This window comes from Stomoxys calcitrans, chromosome 1 (assembly GCF_963082655.1).
Source record: "Stomoxys calcitrans chromosome 1, idStoCalc2.1, whole genome shotgun sequence".
Lineage (NCBI taxonomy): Eukaryota > Metazoa > Arthropoda > Insecta > Diptera > Muscidae > Stomoxys > Stomoxys calcitrans.
In genome coordinates, this window is record NC_081552.1 from 239,100,176 (window position 1) to 239,125,540 (window position 25,365).

The 25,365-nt window shown below is 38.2% G+C and overlaps 1 protein-coding gene across 2 annotated transcripts in view; it reads left to right on the forward strand.

Annotated features, from left to right (window-relative positions):
• Nucleotides 1–25,026, forward strand: part of LOC106089390 (ras-related protein Rab-26) — a 219,344-nt gene extending 194,318 nt beyond the window's left edge. Inside the window, exons 2-6 of one of the 2 annotated variants that reach the window (XM_059370951.1) lie at nucleotides 671–781; nucleotides 11,170–11,278; nucleotides 18,921–19,031; nucleotides 19,163–19,307; nucleotides 24,503–25,026. In XM_059370951.1, coding sequence (XP_059226934.1) covers nucleotides 671–781; nucleotides 11,170–11,278; nucleotides 18,921–19,031; nucleotides 19,163–19,307; nucleotides 24,503–24,614 — 588 coding nt within the window. In that variant the 3' untranslated portion in view covers nucleotides 24,615–25,026. The remainder of the gene's footprint in view (nucleotides 1–670; nucleotides 782–11,169; nucleotides 11,279–18,920; nucleotides 19,032–19,162; nucleotides 19,308–24,502) is intronic. The other variant, XM_013255223.2, reaches the window with a different exon arrangement.
• Nucleotides 25,027–25,365: the final 339 nt, after the last annotated feature.

A 25,365-nucleotide genomic window follows, 5' to 3' on the forward strand; every position in this document is an offset into this window, starting at 1 on the left:
CTTTACTGCTTCGCAAATTTCTGTGCTTTTGACAGACGGATGGACAGACAGACGAACGGAAATGACTAGATCGGCTCGAAATGTCATGATGATCTAGTATATATATCTTAGAAGAATATTTTGAGATGTTGCAAATGGAATGACGAAATTAGTATACCCCCATCCTGTGGAGGAGGTTATAAAGAAAGATCATGTAGTTTTCATTTCTACCATCTCTATACCAATTGAACCTTGGAAACTATTGGTGTCAGCTACCTTGTATTATAAATATATCAATGGTGAAGGGCATCCAAAGTTCGGCTCGGCCCAACTTAAAGCGTTTTTTCCATTTTTTTTACTATTTCCCCGACTGGCAGTATCTTTGTTTGGAAAAAAAAAAAAGATTTTTAATTTTTTTTTCTCCATTTTGTTTGTTTGCTTTCAATTTATATTAAATTTCATTTCCGCTGTTGCCAATCTTCTTCCTTTTTGTTTGCATTTTCTTTATTCCTGAATCATGGATCCTTTGGAGGGGGGCGCAGGCATATTATATGAGCAACACAGCATGTTGTTGATGTCAACCATCTTCACATCTGTGCTATGCTGCATAGTGATGCTCTGTCAGTCTATATAAGTGTGTTTAACATTAATCTCATATTTTCCATTTCATTTAATTTGAAATCATCAACAGGTCATAATGTTGGGAGACTCTGGTGTTGGCAAAACATCGTTACTGATAATGTTTCGAGATGGTGTCTATATGCCATGCTATTATGTGACAACTGTTGGCATTGATTTCATGGTAAGCCATACTTACAGACAAAAACAATATAATTTTCGGTAAAATATCAAAAAAAGACATTAAATTGAAGCTAATAATGGTTTCATTATAAATAGGGTCGATTTTTTTAAAGGTTTTATAAGAACTCCTGGATGTTGTAAAATTGTTTATTGAGTCATATATTTTTGAAGTGATTACCCTTAATGTTTTAAACCTGTGGCTATAGATGGAAAATTACAAATTTCTCAAAATGTTGCCCCTTAAGCCGCATTTTGTGAGAATTCAATGTTCTGGATTTCCCTTGATGTGCTCTAATAAATCTTGAGGAAAAAATTGCCTCCTATGGGGAAAACCATAAAATGTCTACAGAAAGGGGAAAGCATAAAATTAAGATTTATTAGATGTTCTATGTATGTGTTTAAGAGTGTGTGTGTGTGTGTCTCTCTTCATATGTGTCTATGTGTATCTATTTCTATTGACTGTATTGAGAACAATGTAAATAATAATCCCTATTTCCAATAATTTGATTTAATTTAAAAAATCTTGTCCATAGCCATACTTGTATGCCATGGCCTTTAGAAAATCTCTGTCTTTTTGTGTGTTTTTTTTACCAAAAATTCCTTTTCCTAGCTTTTTCTTTGTGATTTTGAATGGTTTTGTCTCTCTCTCTATGTCTCTCGCTCTTGTTCTCCCTGTGTCTTTCTTAGTGTGTGTATTTCGAAACAGGACCCTAAAGCAAGTAAGTATGAACTGTATGTTTTGTTGTTCTTCATCTAAGGTAACAAATTTTACGATGGACAATGGACAAATATCCTGAAATGTCCTTAAATGTTGTTTTGTGCTGCTTTTAATTACAAGAAATTTATTTTGAATGACCTTTTATTTGTCATAGAATATGTAATTAATGTTAAGTGCAATACTTTAAATTGAAATTTATTGTTTCGGATGTGCTTGTGCTTGGTGTTATTCAATTTGAATGCTGATTAAACTAAATTCAAGGACATTGAATTCCTTCTACAAATACGCAAACTTTCAACGAAGAGAAATCTAAGCACAAGAGATAAATTCTAAAGTTACGAAAATTAAGGCGAATTTTCAGGTATTGTCAGTTCAGCATCTTTAGGTCTCACACCACTGCTGTAGTGTGGACTCTGGGCATTTATATGCTATGCTAAAAAACATAACAGCTAGACCCATAGTTAAGTATACCGCACAAGTTATGACTGCCATGTTGGTCTGTCCGTCTTTCTTTATTTATTATAGCCTACACCTCTACTGTGGTACAAGGTATTATAACTTGGTGAATGAGTTTGTAACACCCAAAAGGAAGAGAGATAGACCCATTAATAAGTATGCCGATGGAATCAGAATCACTTCCTGATTCGATTTAGCTATGTACGTCTGTCTGACTGTCTGTCAGTCCGTCTGTCTGTCTGTCTGTCTGTCTGTCAGTCCGTCTGTCTGTCCGTCTGTCTGTCCGTCTGTCTGTCCGTATTTCCATGTTAATTTGTGTACATATTGTGTACAAACTACAGGTCGCAATTTTCATCCGATCGTCTTCAAATTTGGTATGGACGTGTCTTTCGGCCTAGAGACGAAGCCTTTTGAAATGGGAAAAAATCGGTTCAGATTTGGATTAAGCTCCCGTATATATGTTTGTCCGATTTGCAGTAATACTGCAATAATATGGTCATTTGTTACCCGATTCTCTCGAAATTTGGCAGGAACGATTTTCTTATGACTTCCGACATTATACGTGAATTACATAAAAATCGCTTCAGATTTGGATATAGCTCCCATATATATGTTCGTCCGGTTTGCTGTAATAATGCAATAAAATGGTCATTTGTTACCCGATTCTCTCGAAATTTTGCAGGTAGGATTTTCTAATGACTCTCGACTCTCGGTTTAGTATTAGTTATAGCTCCCATATATATGTTCGCCAGATTTTGGGTAATTTGCAATAATGTTATTTGTCAACCGTAGTTATTACAGTTTGAACATATTTTTGCTCGCCGAGGTCCATCAAAAATGCTTCAGAATTGGGTATAGCTCCCACGTTGAACTTATAGGGAAGGTGTAGGGTATTATACAGTCGGCACCACCCGATTTTTTGCCCTTTCTTACTGGTTTTCATTAAATTTTGCCTAGGAACAGCATCACCATATTTCTTTTAATCTAATTTAACCCTCAAAATAAGTAAAAAGGCGTTAAGTTCGGCCGGGCCGAACTTTGGATACCCACCATCTCGGGTATAAATGTAAACCACTTTTCATCGAAATCCGGTGAAAATTGCATACCTTACAGTTATATCGAAATATGTTTCGATTTGGACCAAACACTTATATGTAGAAGTCTTTGTTCAATTGAGTATAACAAAATATTGGTCTTTTTAGTTTTCTAAAAGTTAACCGATCTGAAGCATATACGACACGGATGTCGAAAGACCTAACATAAGTCACTGTGGCAAATTTTAGTGAAATCGGACCATCAATGCGCCTTTTATGGGGCCAAGACTTTAAATCGAGATATCGGTCTATATGGCAGCTATATCCAAATCCGGCCAAGTTGCAGAAAAATGTCGAAGAGCCTAACACAATGCACTGTCCCAAATTTCGGCGAACTCGAACAATAAATGCGCCTTTTATGGGCCCAAAACCCTAAAGCGAGAGATCGGTCTATATCTGAACCGATCTGGGCCAAATTGAAGAAGGATGTCGAAGGCCCTAACACAACTCACTGTCCCAAATTTCAGCAAAATCGGATAATAAATGCGCCTTTTATGGGCCCAAGACCTCAAATCGAAAGATCGGTCTATATGGCAGCTATATCCAAATCTGGACCGATCTGTGCCATATCGCAGAAGTATGTCAAGGGGCTTAACTTAACTCACTGTCCCAAATTTCGACGACATCGGACAATAAATGCGCCTTTTATGGGCCCAAAACCTTAAATCGAGAAATCGGTCTATATAGCAGCTATATCCAAATCTGAACCGACCTGGGCCAAATTGAAGAAGGATGTCGAAGGGCCTAACACAACTCAGTGTCCTAAATTTCAGTAAAATCGGATAATAAATGCGCCTTTTATGGTCCCAAAATCTTAAATCGAGAGATCGGTCTATATGGCAGCTATATCCAAATCAAGACCGATCTGTGCCATATCGCAGAAGTATGTCAAGGGGCTTAACTTAACTCACTGTGCGAAATTTCGGCAAAATCGGAAAATAAATGTGACTTTTATGGGCCTAAGACCCTAAATCGGAGGATCGGTCTATATGGCAGCTATATCCAAATCTAGACCGATCTGGGGCAAATTGAAGAAAGATATCGAAGGGCCTAACACAACCCACTGTCCCGAATTTCAGCAAAATCGGATAATAAATGTGGCTTTTATGGGCCCAAAACCTTAAATCGGAGGATCGGTCTATATGGCAGCTATATCCAAATCTGGACCGATCTGGACCAAATTGAAGAAATATGTCGAAGGGCCTAACACAACTCACTGTCCCAAATTTCAGCAAAATCGGATAATAAATGTGCCTTTTATGAGCCTAAGACCCTAATCGGTCTATATGGGGGCTATATCAAGATATAGCCCATCTTCGAACTTAACCTGCTTAAGGACAAGAAAAGAATCTGTGCAAAGTATCAGCTCAATATCTCTATTTTTAAAGACTGTAGCATGATTTTAACAGGCAGACGGACGGACATGGCTAGATCGCCTTAGACTTTTACGCTGATCAAGAATATATTGGGTTGCCCAAAAAGTAATTGCGGATTTTTCATACAGTCGGCGTTGACAAATTTTTTCACAGCTTGTGACTCTGTAATTGCATTCTTTCTTCTGTCAGTTATCAGCTGTTATTTTTAGCTTGCTTTAGAAAAAAAGTGTAAAAAAAGTATATTTGATTAAAGTTCATTCTAAGTTTTATTAAAAATGCATTTACTTTCTTTTAAAAAATCCACAATTACTTTTTGGGCAACCAATATATACTTTATAGGGTCTGAAATGGATATTTCGATGTGTTGCAAACGGAATGACAAAATGAATATACCCCCACCCTTCGGTGGTGGTTATAATAACAGACAGCCTATGATGCTACGACAATATCTCAAGAGAAATTCCTCTTATCAAGATGACATGAAAGCAAGTAAACAATTGTTCTAAATCCGATTTACTTTCTCAATGACAGTTGACATTTCACTTTAAATGTCGACGATATTGAAAAGCTGACACTCTAGAGATTTACACTACATTGTAACACTTTGTAACAACATACCAATAAAGTTCCACTGCGGTTGGGCTCAAAAATAGTATCATAGGCATCGACCCAACGCCCAACCTCTAATCTACCCCTTCACATAACCTCATTTCGATTAAATGAAAACATTTAAAATGAATTTATTTTTATAAAATTCAATTCAACTGTAATAAAATTGCGCTGATCTATTTACTTGCTCTCGCATGCATACATATTTCATAAATCCTTTGAATCCCATCCTACTACAAGCATACATATTAGTGTATGTGTGTGTGTGTGTGTGTCTAGTGTGGATTGATGTGTCCTACATACCACAACATAGTATAGCATAAGAGTGTATCATCACCAACAACGCTAATGCCAGTACCCATCATCACCACACATCGCCGCTTGACATCAATGTGGTGTCATTGTCGACATAAGGGATAACATTTCCTTTTCCCTGTACCACATACATACATACATATGTACATGTATGAGCATGAGTGAGTATGTTATCATTTACCATATACACGATACATATGTCCATCAAGTGTTTAAAGAAGTATAAAGAGAATTTTTGTTAGACATATTGGGGTGGAATGAAATATGGAATAAGCATAATATGCATCATTAAAGCAAGAGTCTGCTAAAAAATATTTCCGATCAAGCTATTGGAGGTACGCCGCCGAACTGATTCAGACAGTTCGTGTCAATATGTGGCTCAAATGAAAGGTATCTGAGAGTACAATACGAATCTGGCAATTAGGTGAGGAGAGGAGACCGTTCACCCGATTTAAGTTCTTTGGCCCATAAAAGGCGCATTTACTATCAGATTTCGTTGATAGTAAATGCTAATGGTGGCTACCGAAACTGAGAACTACTATGAAAAACAAAGGAATAGTAAAAACGGACAGTCGGAAAGTCCAGCGTGGAGCGAATATAGATTCGGATCATTACCTTGTTGCAGCAAAGGTTCGCACCCGTTTGAGCATGGCGAGGAAAGTACGATCTGACACTGCACGGAAGCTGGACATTGAAAAGCTGCAAACACAACAAATGGTAGCGGCATACTCCACTCGACTGACGCAACTGCTTGGTGAAAGCACTCCTAGTTCCGATGATATAATGGCGCAGTGGCAAACTATTGTTCACTCCTTGGAAAATGCCACGAAATCCGTACTTGGGTACCATGATACGACCAAGAGTGTCGAGATGCTACTGAAGGTATCGGGAGAAAAGGAGGGAGGAGAAAAGGAGAGAGGAGAAACGTCTATTCCGCAGAAAGAAAAAGAAAATGGAAAGACGTGAGTGTGAGCGAATTGAGATGTACAGGAATCAGAATGAAGTCCGGAAATTCTACCAAAGAATTAAACATCAAACCGATGGTTTTGGTGCAGGCACATCCTCCTGCAGAAACAAAGAAGGAAATCTGGTAACTAACACAGATAACATGCTGAGGATATGGAAAGAACATTTTACCCAACTGCTAGTGTCCGACGTTGGCGGCAAGGAGGATTACGCAGAACCAATCCCTGATGATGGTATGGAATGTTTACCTCCTAGTCAAAATGAGGTCCAAGTAGCAGTGACCCGACTTAAGTACTACAAGGCATCAGGAGCCGATGGGTTACCCGCTGAACTATTTAAGACCATAGGCGACACGCTGATAAGGTGTGTGCATCAGCTTATTTGCGTAATCTGGCTAGAAGAACGCATATCCGATGATTGAAATCTCAGCATACTATGTCCCGTACACAAGAAAGGAGACAAGACGGAATGTGCCAACTACAGAGGAATAAGACTCCTCCCAATCGCATACAAGATACTCTCGAGCGTACTGTGTGAAAGATTAAAACCTAAAGTCAATGAGATAATTGGGCCCTATCAATGCGGCTTTAGACCTGGTAAATCCACCCTAGACCAGATATTCACACTGCGCCAATAGTTACACGCATCAAAATACAACGGCTGCATTAGCTAGGTCATATTTTCAGAATGGATGAAGAAGCTCCAACAAAGAAGTCTTTTGAAGGCAAACACGGTGGTACACGCAAACCGGAAAGACCAAAAGCCTGGTGGAAAGATCAAGTTGTGGGAGAAACCTCGAAACTTGGTGTCGGAGATTATAGAAGGAGCGCAGAAGATCAAGGCGCTTGGAACGCCATTCTAAGTTCAGCTAATGGGACAATTGTTTTGTCATAGCCATTTAAAGTAAAGTAAGGACGGAACAAAGTCGGACAAAGCCGACCTTTTGATACCCTACACCACTTTGGGGATGCAGGAAATTAAAAAAAAAAATAGCTTAAATTTAAAATGTAGTATTTTGACCAATCCGTAGGAGTCATAGAGAAAATCGTCGCAGTAATAGTCAAAATCCAACGAAAATATATATGGGAGCTATAACTAAATCGATACCGATTCCAACCAAATCGACATAATCGACATAAGTCATAAAAGGAGACATTGTGTGTAAAATTTTGAGAAAATCTGTTCAGAAGTACACTGACAAAGGCTCTGAATATAAAAATGGCTGATGGCTGGAAGCTATATCCAAATCTGAACTGATTTCGATGAAAATCACTTGTAATGTTGAGAGTCAGAAGAGAATCCCTTGGGCTAAATTTTTGAGAATCGGTAAATAAATGACGATATTATTACAATATTAGTCCAAATCGGTCAAACATATGTATGGGAGCCATATCCAAACTGAACCGAGTTTCTCCGATTTCTATAGGCTTCGTCTCCAAGCCAAAAACAAAAATTCTGCGCCAAATTTAAAGATTATCAAAAATTATGAAAGGGCGATCTGTACTTGGTATACGTATTAACATGGACAGGCAGACGGACAGACTGAGAGACGGAAGGACATACCTTTAAAGTATTCGTGATTCTGAGTCGATCGGCATACTCATGCATTTGTCTAGCTCTCTTCTTTCTGGGTGTTACAAACGAATGCACTAAGCTATTACACCCTGTACCACATTAGTGGTGCAGCATAAAAAAAAATTCACAAAATTTCCTTGCCATTCCTATCTTTTCCAAAGATGTTCTCTCTTTCTATTTTCTGTTCGTCCTTATCGTCTGTCGTATCCTGAGTACATATGACAGTGATGTAGAATAATTTTCCTTTAGCCTATTTTGGCCAACCTCTCTTCCACCGGAGTAAATCTGAAAACAAAGTGAAGCCTGCCCCAATTCAAAGGAACTTTCTGTAAGTAGGTAAAGTCGGTCTTGTTTAGATTTTGCAGTTGCAAATGCGAATTTTCCCACGAACATTCCATTCAGGAACAAGGGCAAACTTCTCACATATCAATGAGTGCTGCCCGATTCAAATTTTACCTCAAAGATAAGGGGCAGGATATTGCAGTTGCACATTCGCAAATCAACGTTTTTTTAGGCCGTCAACATTTGACGGGTATCTTTTAACAGGGGCGGAATACTGGTCTAGCGCCTAAACCATGCTTTTTAAGCTCAAAAACTGCATATATAAGCACACTAATAAATATGCAATTTTTTTAAAGGAAAAATTCCTCCATCAAGGAAATATGTTTAACTACCCCACGCTTTTTCTGAATCGCGATTTTCAGAATCCTAAAAAAAAAACCTAATAAAAAAATTAATTAGTATCACTGGATTAATTTATAAAAAAAAAAAACAAGTAAAAGCGTGCTAAGTTCGGCCGGGCCGAATCTTATATACCCTCCACCATGGATCGCATTTGTTGAGTTCTTTTCCCGGCATCTCTTCTTAGGCAAAAAAGGATATAAGAAAAGATTTGCTCTGCTATTAGAGCGATATCAAGATATGGTCCGGTTTCGGACCACAATTAAATTATATGTTGGAGACCTGTGTAAAATGTCAGCCAATTCGAATTAGGATTGCGCCCTTTGGGGGCTCAAGACGTAAAATAGAGAGATCGATTTATATGGGAGCTGTATCAGGCTATAGACCGATTCACACCATAATAAACACGTATGTTGATGGTCATGACATGGATCCGTCGTACAAAATTTCAGGCAAATCGGTTGATAATTGCGACCACTAGAGGCTAAAGAAGTCAAGATCCCAGATCGGTTTATATGGCAGCTATATCAGGTTGTGAACCAATTTGAACCTTATTTGACACAGTTGTTGAAAGGAAGAATAAAATACGTCATGCTAAATTTCAGCCAAATCGGATAGGAATTGCGCCCTCTAGAAGCTCAAGAAGTCAATACCCAAGATCGGTTTATATGACAGCTATATCTAGTTATGGACCGATTTAAACCACACCCGGCACAATTGTTAGATATCATAACAAAATACTTCGTGCAAAATTTCATTCCAATCGGATAAGAATTGCGCACTCTAGAAGCTCAAGAAGTCAAGACCCAAGATCGGTTTATATGACAGCTATATCAAGTTATGGACCGATTTGAACCATACTTGGCACAGTTTTTAGATATCATAACAAAACTCGTCGTGCAAAATTTCATTCCAATCGGATAAGAATTGCGCACTCTAGAGGCTCGAGAAGTCAAGACCCAAGATCGGTTTATATGACAGCTATATCAAGTTATGGACCGATTTGAACCATATTTGGCACACGTCGTTCAAAATTTCATTCCAATCGGATAAGAATTGCGCACTCTAGAGGCTCAAGAATTCAAGACCCAAGATCGGTTTTTATGGCACCTATATCAGGTTATGGACCGATTTGAACCATACTTGGCACACGTCGTGCAAAATTTCATTCCAATCGGATAAGAATTGCGCACTCTAGAGGTTCAAGAAGTCAAGACCCAAGATCGGTTTATATGGCAGCTATATCGAAGCATGGACCGATATGGCCCATTTACAATACCAACCGACCTGCACTGATAAGAAGTATTTGTGCAAAATTTCAAGCGACTAGCTTCAATCCTTCGGAAGTTGGCGTGCTTTCGACAGACAGACGGACGGACGGACTGAGGGACATGGCTAGATCGACATAAAATGTCACGACGATCAAGAATATATTTATTGGGTTGCCCCAAAAGTAATTGCGGATTTTTCATATAGTCAGCGTTGACAAATTTTTTCACAGCTTGTGACTCTGTAGTTGCATTCTTTCTTCTGTCAGTTATCAGCTGTTACTTTTAGCTTGCTTTAGAAAAAAGTGTAAAAAAAGTATATTTGATTAAAGTTCATTCTAAGTTTTATTAAAAATGCATTTACTTTCTTTTAAAAAATCCGCAATTACTTTTTGGGCAACCCAATACTTTATGGGGTCTCAGACGAATATTTCGAGTAGTTACAAACAGAATGACGAAATTAGTATACTTATGGTGGAGGGTATGAAAATCACTTTTTGTTTTTTGTTTACAAATTTTAATCCCACCCAATAAGGTCACATTAAATTGGCATGTACATGGAATTTTTATCAATCAATATCATCACATCACAGGTTTATGAAAACCTTGATGTGATGTCAACCATAGAAAAATACACAGACATCCGTCCATCCATCGATATGACGACCTGTCTGCCCGTCTGTCTTCCAGTCTATTCATCCAAACTTGTACTCATTCACATAAAAAAAGTGTAAATGTCATGTTGAAAAAAAAACAAACAAGATAATAGAACAAAAAATGGGTTATATTTACACTTATCGGAAAAATCATTTCTATAACCCCACCTACCAATAGCTTGACTCAGCTTGACTCTTTTGTGCATGTTGTTGTTGTTGATGAACATTTGTGTAGCATGTTTTTAAATAAATACACAAAGTATTTATAGCAGACTTGAATGTTTTCATGTTATAATTTAATAAACACTAATCCATTTCTAAAAGCCCAAATATATAGGCAATTTAATTTGTTTAATATTATGCTTTAAATAATGGCCCACTTTCAATCAATTTTGAAAAAAAAAGGTTCACCAACAGCATTACTATCATCATCATCACCATCAGGGTCAGTGATAAATTACGGCAGAGTTACTGAAACCACATTTAAATAATTTAAACCCCTTTTTTATGCACTCTATATCTCTTTCACTTAATCGTTCTCTCTCTCACTCTCTCTCTCTCTCTCTCTCTCTCTTTGGCATAATGTTATTAATAATATTGAATTTTTTTTATTTTTATGTGTTTTCCTCATCCTCGCTATAACAACGACAAACAAAATCGCACACATTTATGCAGAACAAAGTGGTTGTGGTGGATGGAACGCGAGTAAAGCTGCAAATTTGGGATACAGCCGGCCAGGAACGTTTTCGCAGTGTTACACACGCCTACTACAGAGATGCTCATGGTACGTACACACACACACACACACACACAAAACAATAATATCCCCAAAACACCAATACATACAACTAACTCATCTCTTGCAATAAATTGATAAATACATATTTCAGCCAAAGGTTATCATTTCCCAACAGGCTAGCCTAAAATGGTTGCTTTTGCCTAAATTTTGACAAATGATGGCTATATGAGATAAAACAGAATTTGTGTGCAACTCTTGAGTAGATGAATGGTGATAAATCTCTAAAATTGAGTTAAGGATTTATGATTTTTCAAAATTGTATTATAGTTAAAAGTGAAAGAAGAATGTAATTTGGTAGCACTCAGCAATGATCGACTATTTCAACTTGTCGATCCATTCATTTGTTGTATTTACTTTAAAGTCTTTGAAATTATTAGGCAAAGCTTAAATGAGAGGCTCTGAAGACATGTCTTGATAACATACACTCGTTATATTATATTTGAGACTAGCTGAGCTGACCCCTCTGCTGTGCCCGATAATGCTTTATTGGAGAAACGTACTACTAATTTGGAAATTTCTGCCTAATTTCAGTTGAAAATGTATTCCAATTTTCCTGTGGAATTTTCTATTCTCAAATACCTTTTATTTAATCCCCAATAAGTAAAAGTCCTGTTTAAGGGTATGGTGGATCCCCATAGACTTGGTCTCAAAAGTGGAAGTCAATTTCGTGCTCTACTCTCAAAGACCTTTCATTTAAGATCAATACTGCCATGGTCGGTAAATATGTCCGATAGAGGGGTTTTTAAGGGTGACCCACGAAACACTTAGTCCCTCAATTGAATACCAGATTCGCTTTCTACTCTCAAATACCTATAATTTGATACCCATATTGTAGTGATTGGTCTATAGATCCATTTGGCGGGTTCTGGGGTAAGCGGCCCTCCTACGCACCCCACCTCAGATTCTGATAACAAATTTTTGATTTAAGTTTAATGTAAGAGAGCCAAAAAAATTTCGTTTAAATCGCCCTACCCATCTCCGAGATCTGGTGTTTTTGGAAATTATTGTTGAGGCCCGTCTTACAATGGGAAAGTTAAACAAGTAAAAGCGTGCTAAGTTCGGCCGTGCCGAATCTTATATACCCTCCACCATGGGTCGCATTTGTCGAGTTCTTTTCCCGGCATCTCTTCGTAGGCAAAAAAGGATAAAAGAAAAGATTTGCTCTGCTATTAGAGCGATATCAAGATATGGTCTGGTTCGGACCACAATTAAATTATATGTTGGAGACCTGTGTAAAATGTAAGGCAATTCGAATAAGAATTGGGCCCTTTGGGGGCTCAAGAAGTAAAATAGAGAGGTCGATTTATATGGGAGCTGTATCAGGCTATATACCGATTCAGACCATAATAAACTCGTATGTTGATGGTCATGAGAGAATCCGTCGTACAAAATTTCAGGTAAATCGGATAACAATTGCGACCTCTACAGGCTCAAGAAGTCAAGATCCCAGATCGGTTTATATGGCAGCTATACCAAAACGTGGACCGATATAGCCCATTTACAATCCCAACCGACCTACACTAATAGAAAGTATTTTTGTAAAATTTCAAGCGGCTAGCTTTACTCCTTCGAAAGTTTGCGTGCTTTCGACAGACATACAAACGGACAGACGGACATAGCTAGATCAACTTAAAATGTCATGACGATCAAGCTCATGATTGGAGGCCACCGTAGTGCAGAGGTTAGCATGTCCGCGTATGACGCTAAACGCCTGGGATCGAATCCTGGCGAGACCGCCCGAAAAAATTTTCAGCGGTGGTTTTCCTCTCCTAATGCTGGCAACATTTGCGAGGTACTATGCCATATAAAACTTCTCTCCTATGAGGTGTTGCACTGTGGCACGCCGTTTGGACTCGGCTATAAAAAGCAGGCCCCTTATCATTGAGCTTAAACTTGAATCGGACTGCACTCATTTATATGTGAGAAGTTTGCCCCTGTTCCTTGGTTCATGGGTAAAATTTGCATTTGCATGAGATCAGAAGATCAGGTTTATATACAAAGAATCTCCATTACAGATCTGCATTAACCATTGCATGCACCCCTTGATCGCTCGGATCTTCTCCTTCTTCAGGATCGTTTTGTGTTGTGGTGGGCGATAGAAAAACTTTGTCGATGCATCTACTCGACCTTCAGACCCATTTACTCTCCTAGGTTCGATCGAGGCGTTTAGCAACAGTCAAGTGGCATTTGTATCCTATTCCCGCATCCTTTTTATATAAAGGACCGAATCTTATACGCCCTCCACAACATTCCACACATGACCGAAACAAAAACTTGCCCTTATCGGAAAGAAATCTCTACCTCCAGGTTCTCAAATGACACTTTCGTAAGATCCAATTTTGCACCACGGCCGTTAGCGGTAACGTTTTTGGTTATTAAATTAAATAAATTGCAGTCGAATCGATGTTTTGGTTGCTCAAAAATGCAGTTGTTTCGTATTTTTGGAGCATTTCTTTTGACCAATCGACACGAGACTTTTTTTGAGCGATTGACAATCGCGAGCAAATTTTTTTGACGGTCAAATATTCATTCAATGTTGAATTTGTGCTGGTCTTACTAATGCCTAAGCTTGTCTCAATCTCACGATAGGTCACATGTCGAATTTGCAATATCATTTGACGCACAGCATCAATGGATTTTGGAAGACCTTCACGAAATTCGTCTTGAAGTGAACTACGATCTCGGTTGAATTCACCATACTATCGATAAACACTGGTCCTTGATGGAGCTTCATCGCCAAAAATTGAATTAAGTTCATCGAGGCACTTTTGTTGAGTTAATCCATGCCGAAAGTCGTAAAAAATAATCGCACGTAAATGTTTACGATTTAATTCCATATTTTGGGCGAGATGAGGCTTTTAAGTTACTGTAAACAACACAAATAGCGCTCATATGTCAAAACGTTCAGAGTACGTATAACCTCAAAAATGTTAAGCTTTGCGATAGAGCTGTCAGTTGGCAGATTGCAGCACAAGGTTTGTCCAATCTCGAAATATAAAAGGCAACCCTCGTATGTATGTATACACCACTATTTTGAAGTGTTACAAATAGAATCACCAAAATTGGTACATCCCCTTCCTATGCTAGAAGGTTTATAAAACATTTCGTTTTGGTCTCTGCAGCCAGCCTGGGAAATAATGTCAGTTAAAGAAATGTTTTGTCGCCAAGTTAATGGACACCAATTCCCCATAATTCATATTTGGCGTTTCCTTGAATTCATTAAACACATTTTAGGGAATTTGTCCAGCGAATAGTATCTATAGCATATCCATTACATAAAGAGAATTTTAATGAGATTCAAATATGAAAAATTCCATGAAAATGTATTCCTTTGAAATATGAGGTTGCAAACAATTTAGCAAATCATGTACATAGAAATGAAAGATAATAGAGCAATTTCTACGCAAGAAAAGAATTGCCAGAAAGTGGCAGCAGAAATGTATTTGCGAAACGTAATAACTTGTACAGTGGACAAAATTGATTTCATACCTTACAGCAGTATTGTGGTACAGGTTATCGTTGCGCAAATTTGCCCATTAAGGAACAGGGGTAAACTTGTCACACATCAATGAGTGTTGTCCGATTCAAGTTTTAAGCTCAATGATAAGGGGCCTCCTTGTTATACCCACCACCATAGGAAGGGGGTATAGTAATCTAGTCGTTCTGTGTATAACACCTCTAAATATTGATCTAGGACCCCATAAAATATATAAATTCTTGATTGTCGTGTAAAGCTAGCCGCTTAAAATTTTGCACAGATACTTAATAATGATGTAGGTCATTGGGGATTGCAAATGGGCTATATCGGTTCAGATTTGGATATAGCTCCCATATAAACCGATTTACTGATTTGAAATCTTGAGCTCCTGGAAGCCGCAACTTTCATCCGATTTGGCTGAAATTTGGCACATAGTGTTCAAATACGACTTCCAACAACGGTGCGAAGTACGGTTCAAATTGGTCTATTACTGAATATAGCTCCCATATAAACGGATCTCCCGATTTGACTTCTTGAGCCCCTGAATGCCACAATTTTCATCCGATTTGGTTGAAATTTTGCACATATTGTTCTGTTATGACTTCCAACTACTCTATTATGTACAGTCTAAATCGGTCAAGAACCTGATATAACTCCGGTATAAACCGATCTTCCGATTCGACTTCTTGAGCCCCTGAAAGCCGCAACTTTCATCCGATTTGGCCGACATTTTGCACATAGTGTTCCGTTATGACTTCCAACAACTGGGAATCGGTAGAGAACCTGATATAGATCCCATATAAACCGATCTCCCGATTTGATTTCTTAAGCCCCTGGAAGCGGCAATTTTAAACCGGTTTGGCTGAAATTTCGCACAAAGTGTTCCATTATGACTTCCAGCAACTGTGTCAAGTACGGTTTAAATCTGCGTATAACCTGATATAGCACCCACATAAACCGATCTTCCGATTTGACTTCTGGAGCCCCTGGAAGGCTTAATTTTTGTCCGATTTGACTGAAATTGTGCACATAGTTTTCTGTTGTAGCTTCCAACAACTGTGCCAAGTACGGTTCAAATCGGTCTATAACCCGACTTCTTTGACTTCTTGAGCCCTCACAATCCGCGATTTTCATCGGATTTGGCTGAAATATTGTATATAGTGTTCTGTTATGACTCTTGACAACTGTGCCAAGTACGACCCACATCGGTCTATAACCAGATATAGCTCCCATATTGTAGCAGAGTCCATGGTGGTGGGTTCCCAAGATTCGGCCCGGTCGAACTTAGCACGCTTTTACTTACTATAGTAGAGTCCGAACGGCGTGCCGCAGTGCGACACCTCTTTTACGAGAAGTTTTCACATGGCATAGTAACTCACAAATGTTGCCAGCTTTAGGAAGGCAAAATCACCGCTGACAATTTTTATACCCTCCACCGTAGGATGGGGATGGCCACTAGAGGGCGCAATTCTTATCGGATTGGAATGAAATTTTGCACGACGTGTTTTGTTATGATATCCAACAACTGTGCTAAGTATGGTTCAAATCGGTCTATAACCTGATATAGCTGCCATATAAACCGATCTTGGGCCTTGACTTCTTGAGCCTCTAGAGGGCGCAGTTCTTATCCGATTTGACTGAAATTTTGTACGACGTGTTTCGCTATGACTTCCAACAACTGTGCTTAATTTGGTTCAAATCGGTCCATAACCTGATATAGCTGCCATATAAACTGATCTTGGGTCTTGACTTCTTGAGCCTCCAGAGGGCGCAATTTTTATCCGATTGAAATGAAATTCTGCACGACGTGTTTCGCTATGACTTCCAACAACTGTGCTTAATTAGGTTCAAATCGGTCTATAACCTGATAAACCTGTCATATAAACCGATCTGGGGACTGGACTTCTTGAGCTTCTAAAGGGCCCAATTCCTATCCGATTTGGCTGAAATCTTGCATGACGTATTTAATTATGACTTTCAACAATTGTACCAAATATGGTTCAAATCGGTTCATAACCTGATATTGCTGCCATATAAACCGATATGGGATCTTGACTTCTTGAGACCCTCCCCCTTACCATAATTTTCCCCTTACCATAATTCAAACGGTAGATCTCGGAGATGGATGATGCGATTTAAGCGAAATTTTGTGTGTCGTCCTATAGTAACCTAAAAACAAAATTTTTTTTATCTAAATTTCGGATGGGGTACCTAGGGGGACGCCCCACCCCCAAAATCTACTAAATATATATAAAGACCAATCACGACAATATGGAACCCAAATAAAAGGTATTTGAGATTAGAAAACTTATCTGATATCCAATTGTCGGACCAAGTGTTTGTAGGACCACCACAACCCTAAAAACACTCCTAAATCGGACATATTTATCGGCCATGGCAATATGGGACTCAAATGAAAGGTATTTGCGAGTAGAATACGAATTTGATTTTCAAATGTGGGACCAAGTTTCTGGGGGTCCTCCCCTTCCCCGAAATACCCCCCAAATAGGACTTTTTTACTGACCATGGCAATATGGGGCTCAAATAAAAGATATTTGAGTGCAGAATACGAATCTGATATCCAAATGTGGAAACAAGTGTTTAGGGGGAGCCCCTTTCCCAAAATAGCAATTATTTTCTGACCATCTGTTATCCAAATGTGGGACCATGTATTTGGGGCACCTCCTCTTCCCCAAAACAACCCTCAAAGAGTACAAATTTACCGACCATGGAAATATATGGCTAGAGGTCAATATGTGTCCCAAAAGGTATTTGAGATTAGAAAACGGTTTGATAAACAATTTTCGGGCAAGTGTTTGGTAGACACCTCATCACATAAACTGACCCTTAAACCAATGACAATATGGAGTTTAAATGAATGGTATTTGAGAGTAGAGCACGATGCTGGTATTTTTCAGGGCTAAGTATCTGGGGGACCACCGAAAACCCCCCTAAATCGGACATACATATTGACCGGTCATGGCAATATGGGGATCAAATGAAAGGTATTTGGAAGTAGAGCACGAAATTCCTACCCACATTCGGGACCATGGTTTTGGGGGTTCACACAACCATAGGGGCTCAGAACCCCCATGAGAATATCGGGCTCAAATAAAGTCAAAGAATGGAGTACGTCTAATATTCAAACTTAAATAACCTGAATTCATAGACCAATAAAGATCGGGGATTCAGATAAAGGACAATTCAGATATTGTTATACTGTTAGTCAAGCGATATACGTATATCATTTTCATTTGAACGCTCTTTAATTATCGATAGTAAATTTTCAAAGGATACTATTGTTCCATATAAAACAAAAGAAGACGCAGCGGAGCGGGCCGGGTTCAGCTAGTAGTATATATATTATTGATCGTCTTGACATTCTGAGACGATTTAGCAATGTCGGTCCGTCTGTCTGTTTGGCGAAATAACACTAACTTTTAAAGGAGTTAAGCTAGTTACTTGAAATTTTTCACAAATACTTCCAACTAGTGCTGGACAGTTGGGATTGTAAATGGGCCATATAGGTCCATGTTTTATTATGGCTCCCATATATACCAATCTCCCGATTATACTTCTTGAGCCTCTAGAGAGCGCAATTCTTATACGATTTGAAATTTTGAATGAAATGGTTTTGTTATGACTTTCAACAGCTGAGTGAAGTATGGTAAAAATCGATTCATTACTTGATACAACTGCCATATAAACAAATCTGGGATCTTGACTTCCTGAGCCTATGGAGAGCGGAATTATTATCCGATTTGGCTGAAATATTGTACAACAACTTATCCTATGAGTTTCAACATGTGTGTCAAATATGGTCTGAATCGGTCTTTAATCTGATATAGCTACCATATAACCGATCTCTCGATATTACTTCTTGGCCCCTATAGGACGCAGTTCTTACCCGATTTGGCTGACATTTTGAACAATGACTACTATGGTCTCCAACATCCAAACCAAGTATGGACCGAAATGGCGCATAGCCTGATTATCCTATCCATTATCCTTTGTTTACCTACAAAGAGTTACTGGGCAAAGAACTTGACAAATACGATCCATGGTGGAGGGTATATAAGATTCGGCCCGACCGAACTTAGCAAGCTTTTACTTGTTATATATAATTCAAAATTTCATCTTTCATTACAGCTTTACTGCTACTCTACGATGTTACCAACAAAACAACTTATGATAATATACGAGCTTGGTTATGTGAAATACGAGATTGTGCCCAAGAAGATGTTGTCATAGTACTCATAGGTAAGTTAGGACAAGACCACCTAACAAAATCGTTAAATACTTCAATATGTTCGTACTTATGGACAATTGAATAATTTTATTGATTCCCATTTTCATATGAATCTCCATGTTATTTCTCATTGGTAACAAAGGTAACAAAGCTGACTGCAGTAGTAGTGATCGACAAGTGAAGCGAGAAGATGGTGAACGTTTGGCACGCGAACACAATGTACCCTTTATGGAAACCTCAGCCAAAACGGGTCTGAATGTGGAATTGGCATTTCAAACAGTGGCAAGGTAAGGAAAAAATTTATAGGAATTCAATTACCTTTTGAAAATGGTAGATGTAAAGTGGAAGGTAAGGAAGATAGTTTAGATAAACATTCATAGAGAGACGGTTACATTTCTTCCTGTGGTGGTCTGTGAAGAAAAATAAACCACACCAAACTGTCGTTTTTTCTGGGATGCATTGTCATGTGGCTGTTATTTCCCCCAAATGCGACAGTTTTGCTTGTTTACCTATCCATTTAGCCAAAAATGAGCCTCATAGCTGAACGCAATTTTTCAGTAACACAGTGGATTTCGACACAGAAAAAAATAACTCTTAGAAGAAACCAACCACCACCACGAATTTCAGCATTGAATCGAAAAACAAATTTTATATTTTTTTCTTCATTAAACTTATTTTAGAAGATTCGGCATAAAAAAAAATACAAATTTCGTAGTCAGAAAAAAAAAAATTTACAGTGGTCCTTACCTTTTTTTAAATTTAATTAATTGAGACACTTATTACGGTGCTGCAGTACTTTTTGTTATTTAATTCGTCATAAAGAAGACGATGTCGGTAGGCTAGAGGATGCGTCCAAGACTACCAAACATGAGTTCAATATTCTGCGACACCGAAATTATTAAAATTTGTTTTTAAGAGTAATAGAGTAGAGACTGACAGAGGAAAACCCGAGAGCAGCAGTTAAACGAACGAGACAAAGCAGTGCGAGCCCAACAAAAAAAACAAAAACAACACCACCCGAAGCAAAGCACATGCGATGGCTGGTTAGATGGGTTTTTGCCTTGCTTATGGATATATTGTTGTTATATGTTGGCTTGCAAAGAGTGCTTTTCAACAACAAATTTATACTTTGGGTCTTTAAGATTCAAAATTATTGTTGAAGAAAAATTAAAAAATTTCATAGTTGTTTTTTCGACCAAAGTTGTTGTTTTTCAAAATTATTTTTATTTGTGCAGGAGCTGTAACAGAACTCATTTCGCTGAATTTTGTAACAGTGGGTTATATTGAAACTTTTTATGAGGGTTGCCTTTTGTATATCCGGATTAGGGAAGAAAAACAAAAATATTAATATTCCCCATTACGATTCACTTGTGCATTTGAAACGCATGCACAATTGTCGAATCACGTTTGCCACTCTGATTGAGGTATCTCCAAAACATGCATTCTGAACCCATCAACCGCTTCTTCAGGTGGAAAAAAACATTGACCCCTCATTTTATTTTTTACGTACCGGGATAAAAGGAAGTCATTCGGTGCCAAGTGAGAACTATACGCGGATGACTCATCAAATCGATGTGAAAGCTCGCATTGTCGTGGTGAAGAGTGATCTGTCTTCGGCGGTTGGTTTTCCTCATTTCTTGGAAGACAGTTCGAAAACAAATGGTTGTGTACCTCTCCGTGGTTGTTCTAGTGGTACTATTGCGACATGTCCAGTTTTTCCGAAAAATCAGGCGATCATTTGCTTGGAAGTGCTTCGTGCGCGAGCAACTTTTGTTGAATTTGGCTTGTCTTGAAATGCCCATACAGTCGACAGCTGCTTACTTGCGGGCTATACGGATGGTTCCAAACTAAACGACCAGGCTTTGGGCTTTGGGGTGTACTCTAAAGATCTAAAACTGGTCATATCGAAAAGGTTACCCGACCACTACAGTGTGTAGGGATCCTTGCACAAAAACCGCCATCGCAAGTTATTGGGTTTTCTAAAGCGATCTGTATAGTTCAACGATAGGAACTAGACGGCATCTTCTTTCTTCTGTTCCTATGGTATGACAATGGAAGAAAACGTCTGAGTCTGATGGCAGACTGCCACTTAAACCTAACCTAACGTGCTTGCGGGTTCATACGCGTAGCATTTCTTTCGACCAATCGACACGAGCCTTTTTTTGAGCGATTGACAAATTGATAATTTTTTGAACGGTCAAATGTTCATGCAGTATTGAATGTATGCTGGTCCCACTAATGCCTAAGGCTGTCTCAATATCACTATAGGTCACATGATGATCTTGCAAATTCAGTTGACGCACAGCACCAATGGTTTGTGGAACAACAAATGACTTTGGATGACCAAGAAATTCGTCTTGAAGTGAACTACGACATCGGTTGAATTCACCATACTATCGATAAACACTAGTTCTTGATGGAGCTTCATCGCCAAAAATTGAATTAAGTTTATCGATGCACTGCTGTTGAGTTAATCCACGTGGAAAGTTGTAAAAAATCGCACGAAAATGTTGACGATTTAATTCGATTTTTTTGGGCGAGATTAATATTTGTAGTTACTGTAAACAACACAAATAGCGCTCGTATGTCAAAACTTTCTATATAACCTCAAAAATTTTAGGTTTTATGATAGAGCTGCCAGTTGGCAGATTGTAACACTAGGGTTGTCCAACCCCGAAATATAAAAGGCATCCTTCGTATAAGTTATAAACCGATTGGGGACATACATGGTTTGGTTGTTGGAGACCAACCTATGCCTTGAGACGAAGCCTTTTGAAATTGGGAAAAATCGGTTCAGATTTGGGAGCTATATCCCATATATATGTTAGTCCGATTAGCAGTAATATTGCAATATAATGGTCATTTATCAACCGATTCTCTCGAAATATGGCAAGAAAGATTTTCTCTTGACTCTCGATATTACTGGTGAATTTCATGGAAATCGGTTCAGATTTAGATATAGCTCTCATGTATATTTATCGCCCGATTTTAACTTCTAGAGTCACAGCAAGCGCATTTATTGACCCATCTTACCTAACATTCGCTCAACGCTTTCCCTGATGACTATCACAATATCTGAGAAGTTTGCTCAAAATCGATTCAGATTTAGATATAGCTCCCATATATATGTTCGTCCGATTTTGAGAAATATTCTAAAAAAAGTGCTCATTTGTTAACCGACTCTCTCGAAATTTGGCAGGAGGGATTTTCTTATGACTCTCGACATTACTGGTGAATTTCATGGAAATCGGTTCAGATTTAGATATAGCCCTCTTGTATATTTATCGCCCGATTTTAACTTCTAGAGTCACAGCAAGCGCATTTATTGACCCATCTTACCTAACATTCGCACAACGCTTTCCCTGATGACTATCACAATATCTGAAAAGTTTGGTCAAAATCGGTTCAGATTTAGATATAGCTCCCATATATATGTTCGTCCGATTTTGTGAAATATTCTAAAAAAAGTGCTCATTTGTTAACCGACTCTCTCGAAATTTGGCAGGAGGGATTTTCTTATGACTCTCGACATTACTGGTGAATTTCATGGAAATCGGTTCAGATTTAGATATAGCTCTTATGTATATATATCGCCCGATTTTGACTTTTGGAGTCACAGCAAGCGCATTTATTGACCCATCTTGCTTTAATTTCGCACAACGCTTGCCTTGACGACTACCACAATATCAGAGAAGTTTTCTCAAAATCGGTTCAGATTTAGATATAGCTCCCATATATATGTTCGTCCGATCTTGAGAAATATTGCAATAAAGTGCTCATTTGTTAACCGATTCTCTCGTAATTTGGCAGGAGGGATTTTCTTATGACTCTCGACATTACTGGTGAATTTCATGGAAATCGGTTCAGATTTAGATATAGCTCTCATGTATATATATCGCCCGATTTTGACTTTTGGAGTCACAGCAAGCGCATTTATAGACCCATCTTGCCAAAGATTTCGCACAACGCTTTCCTCGACGACTACCACAATATTTAAGAAGTTTGCTCGAAATCGGTTCAGATTTAGATATAAATAGATCCCATATATATGTTTGTCGAATTTTGAGAAATATTGCAATAAATTGCTCATTTGTTATTCTATTCTCTCGAAATTTGGCTAGAAGGATTTTCCTATGACTCTCGACATTTCTGGTGAATTTCATAGAAATCGGTTCAGATTTTGATATAGCTCTCATGTATATATATCGCCCGATTTTTACTTCTAGAGTCACAGCAAGCGCATTTATTGACTTTTCTTGCTTAAATTTCGCACAACGCTTTCCCTGATGACTACCACAATATCAGAAAAGTTTGCTCGAAATCAGTTCAGATTTAGATATAGCTCCAATATATATGTTCGTCCGATTTTGAGAGATATACCAAAAAAGTGCTCATTTGTTAACCGACTCTCTCGAAATTTAGCAGGAGGGATTTTCTTAAAACCTTCGCTAGTACTGCTGAATTCCATGGAAATCGGTTCAGATTTAGATATATCTCTCATGTATATATATCGCCCGATTTTAACTTCTAGAGTCACAGCAAGCACATTTATTGACCCTTCTTGCTTAAATTTCGCACAACACTTGCCTCGACGACTACCACAATATCTGAAAAGTTTAGTGGAAATCAGTTCAGATTTAAATAAAGCTCCCATATATATGTTCGTCCGATTTTGAGAAATATTCCAAAAAAAGTGCTCATTTGTTAACCGACTCTCTCGAAATTTAGCAGGAGGGATTTTCTTATAACTTTCGCTATCACTGGTGAATTTCATAGAAATCGGTTCAGATTTATATATAGCTCTCATATATACATATCGCCCGATTTTAACTTCTAGAGCCATAGCAAGCGCATTTATTGACCCTTCTTGCTTAAATTTCGCACAACGCTTTCTCTGACGACTACCACAATATCTGAGAAGTTTGGTGGAAATCGGTTCAGATTTAGATATAGCTCCCATATATATGTTCGTCTGATTTTGAGAAATATTCCTAAAAAAGTGCTCATTTGTTAACCGACTCTCTTGAAATTTAGCAGGAGGGATTTTCTTATAACTTTCACTATCACTGGTGAATTTCATAGAAATCGGTTCAGATTTAGATATAGCTGCCATCAGAGGTCCATCAAAATTGGTTCAGAATTGGATATAGCTCCCACATTGTACTTATAGGGTAGGTGTAGGGTATTATACAGTCGACAACGCCTGATTTTTGCCCTTTCCTACTGGTTTTGTATGATTTCATGAGGATATCAAAGGCTCATAAGCAACCATAATCTCTTGAGTAATTCGAGTAATTCTCAATAATCTTAAACCTCCGATAGGCAATGCCTTTGGGGTAAGCCCTAGCATTTGAAATTAATTGTCTTTCCTTTTTGTGATCCCTAATCACTGTAGGTTAAATCTTTTGATGTCTATTTCAAGTCATTTGCTTTAAAAATTTGTTTTTAAATGCCTCTCCTCTTTGTCTCTTCCACCAAACAGGCAACTGAAAAGTCGCGGTTATGACCAAGGTGATGCGGGTAAATTCAATGTTCATGATTTTGTGCGAGATAACACCAAGGCCAAAAGTATATGTGCTCAGTGTAATTTTTAAATGGTCCCCCAATGCAGCGGCAGCTCCAGAGACAATGGCAATGGAAGATGAAGAGAAGACCAGTAAACTACAGTGTGTTAAGGTTTCCTAAGGAGAAAAGAAGAAAACCAAAAAAAAAACAACAAGACCCACCCAAAAGAATGGAACGAAACTGGAAAACAAACCCCAACATTCATACAATACCATAGTCCAAAAAAAACACAACATTCCACTTTTTCTCCAGCGATGTATTCCAGCACATTGGACGATCTAGCATTTGCCAGAGGACAACAAGTCTTTATTTGTTATTGTTGTTGTTTTTTTTTTTAATTTTTGCATTATTCTAGAGCATATAAATCATCTTTAGTACCTAAGGTAATAACATAGCACAATTTGTTTATTTTGATGTTTTTTCCATTACTTTGTTTCTTTTTCTTTTTCCCGGGGACCAAGTGGTCCTATTTCCTGTGAAGTCATTTTTTTCCTACTTTTGTTGAGGGGGGGTTTGGCTTTTTAATTTCATAATTTTGGCCAGAGGCTCGCTAAGCAAAAGTCAATGTTGAATGGTGCTGTGAAGTCATTCCTCTATGGAGGGGGTACGAAAAAGCAAGAATTCTTAATTTTCCAAAAATTTCCTCAGTATAAGACAGCACAGGGCAAGACAGAGGCGTTTAAACTTGCTTAAGAGTAATTATTAATAAATACCTCAAGTTAGCCTTCAGAGAGTGGTTTTTGGGGAGGCCTGCGGTGGGTGTGGTGTAAAACGACTTAG